Source organism: Echinops telfairi, unplaced genomic scaffold (assembly GCF_000313985.2).
Source record: "Echinops telfairi isolate 266 unplaced genomic scaffold, ASM31398v2 ScPeMD7_6;HRSCAF=24_1, whole genome shotgun sequence".
Lineage (NCBI taxonomy): Eukaryota > Metazoa > Chordata > Mammalia > Afrosoricida > Tenrecidae > Echinops > Echinops telfairi.
The window spans coordinates 18,852,318-18,862,401 of record NW_022103903.1 but is presented as its reverse complement, the minus strand read 5'-3'; the positions used below and the strand labels follow the sequence as shown (position 1 = coordinate 18,862,401).

Genomic DNA, 10,084 nt, shown 5'->3' with positions numbered 1-10,084 from the left:
GAAAGAAAATGATGATGGCAACAAATGTACAAATGTGCTTGATACAATGGATACATGTAGGGATTGTGGTAAGAGCTGATGAGCCCCCACCCCAATAAAATGATTAACCCCCCCAAAAAATGCAGCCCATGTAATGATTTGTATTTATAATCACTATTTATTGAAGCATTAAAATATAACATGTCACAATTAAATAGTATTTAATCATCTAGTTAACGAACATTCACAAATGCACTTACTTGTAATAGTGTTCCCAGAGATTTCTGTATCTTCCTTGACCTGACATATCAAACACTGTAAAAGACAAACTACGAAGAGCAAAGATATAAATAAAATGACCATATTGTACATCACTAACTTAAAGTACAACTTTAAAATAAAGACTCAGTTGTTTTTAATGGAAGAAAATCATTCTTAATTACAAAATTTCAAATTATACCATTTCTCAAGTTAAAAACTTCAAATATGAATTTAGTGAAAATAAACATAAATTTTCAATAAATAACATATAAAAATATATTCTATTTTGCTAGCAATGTTATCAGATTGTCTAAACAAGTGTCTCTCAATGGGGGTGATGCTACCCACTACGGGGCACTGGGACTGATCCAGGAGGACTAGAGAAACATGTACCGACGCTTAATCCCAGATTAGGGTTGAGACTACAAAATGTTTTTAATTGCCAGGAGTGCTGAGAAGTTTTTTGTTTCGTTTTTTTTCTGAAAAGGAGACGGTCAGGCAAACATATTTGGGTGCATATGGTCTAAAACCCAGATTCTGAGAAATAATCCAGAGGTCACTGTTAAAATTATTATTATATTAATGACTATAGGTTTGTGAATGAAAAATTTTTTTTCTAAGAATTAAGATCTAATATCGTCATTTTTCACTGATAGCTTCTTTTCACCCCTCCTTAAATTATAAATTTTATTTTCAGGTTAAAAAAACACACACAAAAAGATTTACGTAATAATCACCAAGGTTCCCATTACCCAGAACTGACAATTAGTATTTAGTTGTATTTCCTCAAGGAAAAAAATTTTTAAAGACTCATCACCATTTTTCTAGTGTCAAGTGATACAATGATTCAATGAAGCAAACAGATAATCCTTATCTTCTTGAAGCACACATTCTAAAGGGGATACTGATAATTATATACATTTATATATAAATACACATGATATATATTGATATGTGACTGTCTACCCACTGAAAAATAAAACACAAACAAACGAAACCAAAAAACCAAACTCACTGTTATTAAATCAATCTTGACTCATAGCAACCCTATAGGGCAGGGCAAAAATGCCTCTGTGGATTTCTGAGACTGAGACTCTTCATAGGAAAGTCTCATCTTTGTCCTGCAGAGTGGCTTGTAGTTTTGAACTGCTGACCTGTGGTTAGCAGCCCAGTGAGTAACCCACTATGCCATCAGGGCTCCTCTAAATTCCAGGGGGCTTCAAAAATAGTCCATTATTTTTTAATTCCATTTTCCCCACAAAATTTTTGAAGCCCCCATTTACCTCTCCAGTTCACAGATGTTCCCATAATCATTTAGTCTCTGAAACGCTCTATCGGGTAGCTGTGAGTCCGAACTGATTCTATTAGTGGGTTTGATCACATATCTTTATACAGGACTCAACTAGAGAGCAAGGGAAAAACGTTTAAAATGAAAGCAGTCACTCATAGCTTCTTCATCGAAATACACTGCTTCTGTTGGTACTGTCAAGTTAATTCTGAAATATAGTGGCCTCATATGACAAGAGTATAAACTCCCTATAGGGTTTTCTTAACTGTAATCTTACGGATGAAGATGACCAGGCCTTTCTTCCATAGAGTAGTGGAGTAGGTTGTAAATGCCAACCTTCTAGTAAGTAGGTGAGCGCTAATCAAAGTATAAACAAAGTGAATTACCTGGATGATCTGAATTTTTCAATGTTGAATCCTATTGTTGGAACTATATCTTGAGACTGAGCCTTTAAGAAAAAGACAAGTTTGGAAAGTTGCAATTGATAAAGATGAATTTTCCCTCAGATTAAAGAAAAAAATGCATCCTTTCTATTTTTAAATCTGTCACTAAGATTAAGCAAAATTATAATTTTCAAAATGGGCTTGCTGTATATTTTTTATAGAAGTTTAAGCTTTACTGATTGTGAATCTGCAAAATGGATATGCCTTAATTCATATTTTATGGGTTGATGTTGTCCAGGACTTAAAGAAGTATTTTAATAAGTCACCTGAGTTCACATATAGACTTTTCTAATCTTACAACACACATATTTAATGAGTTTTTATATGCTAGGGATTGTCCTCATGTTTAGATGGTAAACAAACCAGACAAGATCTCTGCTTTCATGAAGCTGGTGGCAGGTGAGTGAAAGGTTCTTGGGGTTGGGAGGTAGTAGGGCAGATGATAATTGGTAGGATAGCTTTGAAGAAGGGTATCCAAGAAAGGCTTCTTTGAAGGGGATATTTCTGACCCAGGAGTAAATGACAAGAAGGGAAAAACCCTGACAACATCTTGGCAAAAAACATTTCAGTCAGAAATGTCAGATGGTGCAAAGGCCTGAGGCAAGCTGGCCTCTCTGGTAAATCAGTACCTAGTAAGAGAAGGTTCAGTAAGTAGCGGGATAAGAGAGGTAGGGTTTTGTAGGCCATAGCAGAGAATTCTGTGCGAAGAAGAGATTGAAAACAGGGGCAATTGTTAAGCAGAATCTGCTGATGGGATCCAAGGAAACTAAAATGCATCATCCCAGTAAAATGAACTCATTAAATGTATCAGTTGGGCACGTAATCGGGAGAGATTAGTCAGTCCCTAGAAGAGGACATCACGCTTGCTAAAGAACAAGGTCAGCGAGAAAGAGGAAGACCTCAACTAGCTGGACTGGCAGTGGCTGCAACAATGAGCTCAAACATAACAATTGTGAGGATGGCGCAGGACCCGGGAGTGTTTCCTTCTGCTGTGCACGGGGTTGCTCTGAACTAGAATCAATTGGAGAGCACATAACAACAGTATTTCTATCACCAAAACTGTTCTTCTTTATCAATAAGAGTTCATCCACTTTGATTTAGTCCTAGAAGTTGTTCTCAACTTTCTCCTTTTCTACACTCAATATACATATTCATCCTTTAAGCTTCATTGGTTTGATCCAAGTTCAGGCATGTCTTATTTCTTGTTTTGAAATACTACAACAGTTTCCTAACTGCTACCTTGGGTAAATTACTTAATTCCTCCAGGTCTTAGTTTTCTCAAATGTGAAATACATTATTATTATCCTTAACTCTTCAAGTAATCATGAGAGTTATTTAAATGAGTTAATTGATGCAACGTATCCAAGGTGCTGCCGGATGGTGTCGTATGCCTTCAAGGCACAAGAAAAAGTATGAGGATGGTGCCGGACTGGGAAGTGTTTCAGGCTGTTATGCACACAGGGTCATTATTGGTTGGAAGTAACTCCATGGCACCTAGCAACAATAACAACAACTATTTTATTGTCTCCCACACCTCAGTGCTTGGGGGCTTTATGCATAATTATGTAAATTGTTACAAAATTTATTTTAGGGCCTTTGTGCATAAATTATAGAATATAATGGTCACAGTATTCGGAAAAACATACCAATAAAAAAATGTGATAAAGTTAAAAGCTTGAAGAAATTTCAGCAAACATGTAAATCAAAAGTTATTTCGGTGGAGCTCCAAAGCCCATCTGTAGACCATGGGACATCCCATCGCAGAGAACTCACAGTGAAGGGATGAGTCAATCAGGGTGCAGCAAAGCACCTATGAAACATACAATACTCCTCTGGTTCCTTGAGGCTTCCTCACCCTCCACCATCATGACCGAAGTACTTCCTTTCACTGTGGGCTAGACATGAGCATGTGCACAGGTACAGATAAGACAAAAAAGCTCAAGACACACAGAGTCCAGGAACAGCAATGGGGGAAACCAATCACCATGATAGCCACATAACTGAAACACCCCTCCACTATGAACAGAAACAGGGGGGAGGGTGTGAGGGAGACAACGGTCAGTGTAAGATATGAAAATAATTATAATTTATAAAGGGACCATGAGGGTGTGGGGCGGGGAGAAGAGAAGCTGACACCAAGGGCTCAATAGAAAATAAATGTCTAGAAAAGAGTGAGGGCAACATATGTACAAATATGCTTGATACAATTGATGTATGGATTGTTACAAGAGCTGTAACAGTCCTCAATAAAATGCTTTAAGAAATAGTATTTCAGTCTTCATTGAATTATAAGTAGCATATCCTTCCAGCCTCCCCAGAGTCACCCCTAGGCTTTCCACAAGCTGGTTTGGTTTCCAGAGAAGTTATTCTATTTGCACAGAGGATGAATGAAATTCGGCAACTTTTTTTGGTCCCCTCTCACTTCTCAAGTCCTACTTAAAGTTCATGAGAAAAGAGAAACTTCATAAGTTAGAACAGATATGTGGGCGAATGCTCCCAGATACATATAGGATCAACTTTCTTCTAAAGAAAACCAAAAGCAAGTGTCCAGTATTAATCTCTCACAACTGTATTCAGGTACAAAAACATTTGATCCTTTTCAGAAATAGATGATCAGGAGTAGTGTAAAGCAAAGAAGACGTCGTGTAGGAATTATTTCCTAAGTAGAGCAGACATCTATGACAGCCCAGAAATAGACCAACAAGAACTGAAAAGAATTTGAGACACACTCTATTTGGAACAAGATTTCAGTAAGAGACCATGTATTATATTATTTGATGCCATCAGTTATCTTGTTGGGCAAGATGCTACATTTTGGCTGATATAAAAATCTTATAATCATCTAGGTCAGGAGACAGTCTCCAATATAGTGTGGTTTTTTTAACCTATTCCTTACTCAGGAGGGATTTTTTTCCAGTTCTATATAAAGATAATTCTATCACACTGCCTCCTCCGCTCTGGCCCGTTTTCTGACTGCTCAGTTTTTGAGAGGGAGCTAAGCATCCTTGGCTCAACTCCTCCCACCAGCTTTCATTTAAGAGCCAGCTGCTTATGGGAGGCATGCACTCTCATCTGCTCTTAGTCATGTAGTGAACCTGCACAAGTAGAGTAGGTTCTTCCTGAAGGAAAGAAGCTTAAAAGTTTGGAAAATCTCAATTCAAGAGAGTGTTAGCAAGTCCTCTGATCAGATCTAAGCACTCTTCAATATCAGCTTTTTTAAGAATAAAGCTGCTTTTCTTTTTTTCTTCTTCTTTTAAATTCTGTTTGTCAGCGGCTTTTTTCTTTGTTAGCATGTCGGTGTTGCTGCCGTCATCATCACCATGTTGTTATGTGCCACTATGGTGCTGTCAAAGCCAACCCCGATTTTATGCACATATGAATATATCTGCAGGTCCACCTGGATAAGATAGGCTGGACAAACAATGTGAGAAGAAAATAACGGGACCAACGGTCCTGGAGGGACATGAGTGTGGGAGGTAGGGGAAGGGAGGAGGTGTTGGCCAGCCCAGGGACAGGGGAACAACAAGTGGTTCAAAACCAGTGGCAGAGAGGGGGTGGGAGGACTGGTAGGGAGTGACCAAGGGCAAAGTAACTGAGAGGAATTACTGAAACCAGAATGAAGGCTGAACATGGTAGTGGAACAGGAGGAAAGCGTGAGGAAATAGAAGAAAGGAGTAGGAGGCAAAGGGCATACATAGAAGCCTAAATACAGACATGTACATATGAAAATATATTTATGATTATGGGGGGAATAGACCTATGTGCATAGGTCTATTTATAGGTTTTTTTAGTATTTATAGGTTTAGTAGTAGGGTAGCAGGTGGACATTGGGTTCATGAGGGGGGGTGGGGAGGGCAGGGGAGAGGAAAAAGGAAAATGAGTAGCTGATTCCAGGAACCCAAGCAGAAAGCGAATTTTAAGAATGATGAGGGGAACAAATGTATGTGTGCGGTGCACAATTGATGTATGTATGGATTGTGATAAGAGTTGTATGAGCCCCAATAAAATGATTAAAAAATAATAATAAAGCTGCTATTACAGGTGTAAAAACCTGTCTGACTTCAGCATGTATTTCAGTTGAGCCCCGACTCAGTTGGAGAGCCCCTTAAAATGCCTAGATTAGCTTCCAAATCCATTTTCAGTTTCTTATCCCAGCTGCCTCAAATTAACTCCCTTCTGAAAATACACAGGCACTTAGACATTTTTGCATGGAACATTCCTGTCAGTGCAGAGCATCATGACAGTGAGACAAGAAAGAGCGCAATTTTTGTAATCCCAAAGCAATCTTCACCTGAATAGAAGTAAAACAAGCTGTCCCCAAAGAAACTCGAGTTCTACAGATTCTCTACACTCCACTATTTAAAGGTATTGAAGGCTATTTACCTTTAACTACCATACAATATAGCCTCCCCTCACCCCCCTCATTTTCAGTCATTCAACCATCTGCAATTTCACCGCCTCCATATTTTCTGTAGCTATGAGCTGAAATCAATTTGGGTTTGTTTTTATCTCCTTTTAGGTATACCATCTAGATTATTGCTCAACATGTATTATTAGTTGGCTATTAGTTTTAGCCTAAATAAAGGTGCTTATCAATGATGGGAATTATTAGTTGCCTACTCACTAACCACTCTCCCTTCATTCCATACTTTAGGATTTCTGTTTTTGGAAGAATCCCTGGGTAGTGCCAAAGAGTTCATGGTACTTGGTTTCTACCTGAAAGGTTGGAGGTAGAGGCTGGTAAACTACCATATACTATACTCGAGTATAAGCCAAGTTTTTTCAGCACATTTTTTATGCTGAAAAATCCCCCCAGTTTCTGTGGTAAAATTAGGTGCCTTGGCTTATATGAGAGTATATATGGTACTTTTGAAAATTCAACCACTTAAAGCACTGGAACTCTGTGTATTCTCATACATACAGTCTATTATATTGAGCTGGAATCACGTTGACAGCAACTAGTTACTGGTTCTATTTTCGAAAGCAGCAATATGGTGTTGTCAGGGAAAATCAGTCGTAGGTGCCAACAGGGGTAATCAGCGAGGTACATAAAGTGGCGCTACAGGGAAAGTCTCTAAAGAGGGCTCACTTAGTAGGAAGGCCTATCCTTTTACTCTTTTCTTTTCCCCTTCCTGCCACTTAGATTACAGGTGTAATGATCAACTACAGTGACTATGCAGACATTTACAGCCTCAGAAACCCTGTACAGTATGGTTATGAGTTTGAATGAATTTGATGGCAGAAGAGATTTTTAAAATAAGATTTTTAAAAATCTTATTTAGGTTACTGTTATGTAGCATAACCTAATTGTAGCTTATGTGTTAAAGGTGCTAACTTTGCTAACTACTGCTAAGCATACCACACTTGGAGGGGAAAATGTTTAAGAGATACATTATTCATAGACTCGATGAAGAGGGTCCCCTCTACCTCTGGGAAGAAAGAGTCAGAAAGAAAGCGACACATCCTGAAGGGACACTGGGTAAATTTACGAGCCTTTTGAGGGGAAAGGGCATTTGAAAATGACTTTTCAGTCTAAATAACCAGGATTTATGTGTGTGTTTACCTATTTGTATATATATATATATCCATATTCTATATACATGCATGAAATTAACTGCAAATTATGGTTAACTATACTAATTTAAGGCACTACTCAGCAAACAGGATTTCTTATGATGATGACATGAAGTTACAATACCAAACAAATCACTGCATATTCACTTTGTTTAGAAGAAGAAAATGCAGAAGTAATCTAATAACGATGCTCACATTTGCAGGTTTAAGCTTGTTAATGATAGTTGTTTTGCCACTGTTGTCCAGTCCAAGGCATAACACATGAACCTCTTTCTTCTTCAGGCCCAGCAGGCATGACAGTTTGTCTAGCAATCCCATAACGTGATTCAACTATTAATAAACTAGCTGCAAGTAAGAAAAAAGTAAGATATTATTATGCAAAGGCTCCTAAATATGGAAAACTAAGCATGTAAACTATAAAATGTTTAATAACTTAATGACACATATTAAGGAAACCATGTAGTACACATTGGCACATAGTAGAGAGGATAAGCTGATTATTAGAAAGGCGCTTTAACTGAAATGCAGATTGACAGCTCATACCACCTGGCAAGACAGTATAATGCCCTTGGAATAGCATACATTTTTCATTGTGGTTTGTTTTATTTTAGAAGAAACTGAGGCCATACTCCGTATCATGTGAAGTCCGCAGTTTGTGAGATAAAGAACAAATAGAATTATTTACTGACAACAGGGTTCATGGAAAGCCTGACAATGAAGCTTAGAAAGCAAAAGGCTAACCAGGACAACAGACAAACTGGCATTTTGACTTGATCATTTGAGCTACCGGCTAACTTTACCCAAAGCCAACTATGCTTTTATATTTTGCAATAACATGAAGTAATAAATTCACTGTTGTAAATTTGCTTACTTCTACCCAGTTAGGGTTGGAATTTTTATCAATAGCAGCAAAGCTCCTAACTGAGACGTCCTTATTGCCTGTTGACCCTTACATATATCCTTGTAAGTCACTAAAAATCTACTAAAGAAGAATATCATGCAGAAGCATGCACACAATCTGTTGGAACCATACTACTGGCTTTCATAACTGTAACTTAATCTAAATCAACTGCCCTTGAGTTAGTTTTGATCCACAGCAACCCTATCTACAGGACAATTAAACTGTTCCCTAGGGTTACCAGGATCATAAACTATGAAGCAGCTGGTGGGCTTGAACTGACAACCGTGTGGTTAGTCACTTAATGGCTAGCCCACAGTGTATCTAAAAGCCAAACAAATTCAATACAATCAAGTGATTGCTGACTCATAGTGGCCTTATAGGGCAGGCAATACCCCCATGAGTTTCTGAGACTATAACTTTACTGGAGCTGAAAGACTCGTCTTTCTTTCACCCAAGGAGCAGCTGCAGGTTCTGTGGATGGCGGCCCAATGAATAAGCACTGTGCCACCAGTGTTCCCAGAGTACATGGCGCCTTCGTATTACCAATTCAATGATAGATGTATTATGAACTCAAACATAATACACTGCCTATTATATACTAACATTATGGTGGTTCTCATCCTTCTCAGACAGTTAAATTTAGATTTCAGATCACGAAAGAAAATATTCAAGAGGCTCACTTTGGGTCTACCACCCTCTCCACAAAAAAACCTTACCATGTAGTGGGAGATAACCCTTTGTGAACTGTTACAGCAAGTAACCAGAGCCATGGTGGCACAGTGTGTAAAGATTTGAGCTGTTAACTGCAGGGTCAGCACTTCAAACCCACCAGCCACACCATGGGAGAAAGATAAGGCTTTCCGTTTCCATAAAGATTTTCAGCCTTGGAAAACTGATGGGCTAATTCTCCATCCTATGGGGTACACCAGGAGCCAGAATCGACTTAATGGCAGTGAGTTTTTTTCTTCACAGCAATAATCATAATATATCAGTATTCCAAATATTTCCTACTACTCCCCAAGCTACCGTTTTCAAAGATCTTTACATTGTTTCCATGCAATTTATTTATTCTATTCTCTACCTAAGTTTCAGTAAGCTTGTCAACGTAGTTTCTTTGGTATTTTTATTCCATACCAACCCAGGCAAGGTTGTCAATCAAAGATGTCAAGTTGAAGCAACTTTCAAGAGGCTTTCAAAATAACTTCTGAAAGAAGCTCGCACCTAGACATTCTGCTAAGGTCTCCTGGGAGACAGAAATTCAAAACTGAATTTCAAAAATGTGCACAAGAAAAAGATGCCCAGTGTTTTATCAAGTTTGACCTCAAGTACTTCCATTTTTGCCAAGTGAATCAATTCTCCTCCTAATGGAGATTTAAATAGTCACAGTCTAAATATTTTAAATTTCAGCTTAAGGACCAGCATTTGTAGAGAGTCTAGTGAAATGAACTTTCTGATATTCTGAAACAGTTATAGACCACTTTACTGCAAAGCTATTACTTTGCTATTTATTGTATTACACATTGATACAAATGCTTATATCCTCTTTTTTCACATAATTTCACAGATTTTTTTTTTAACATTTTATTAGGGGCTCATACAACTGTTATCCCAATCCATACACACATCAATTGTGTAAAG

General features: G+C 38.0%; 1 protein-coding gene across 1 annotated transcript in view; it reads right to left on the bottom strand.

Moving 5' to 3' along the window:
- Positions 1–10,084, bottom strand: part of ARL6 (ADP ribosylation factor like GTPase 6) — a 47,488-nt gene that overhangs the window by 33,574 nt on the left and 3,830 nt on the right. The window contains exons 2-4 of the mRNA XM_004706443.3: positions 7,741–7,890; positions 1,915–1,976; positions 240–308 (exon numbers count right to left, since the gene is read on the bottom strand). Coding sequence (XP_004706500.1) covers positions 240–308; positions 1,915–1,976; positions 7,741–7,863 — 254 coding nt within the window. The 5' untranslated portion in view covers positions 7,864–7,890. The remainder of the gene's footprint in view (positions 1–239; positions 309–1,914; positions 1,977–7,740; positions 7,891–10,084) is intronic.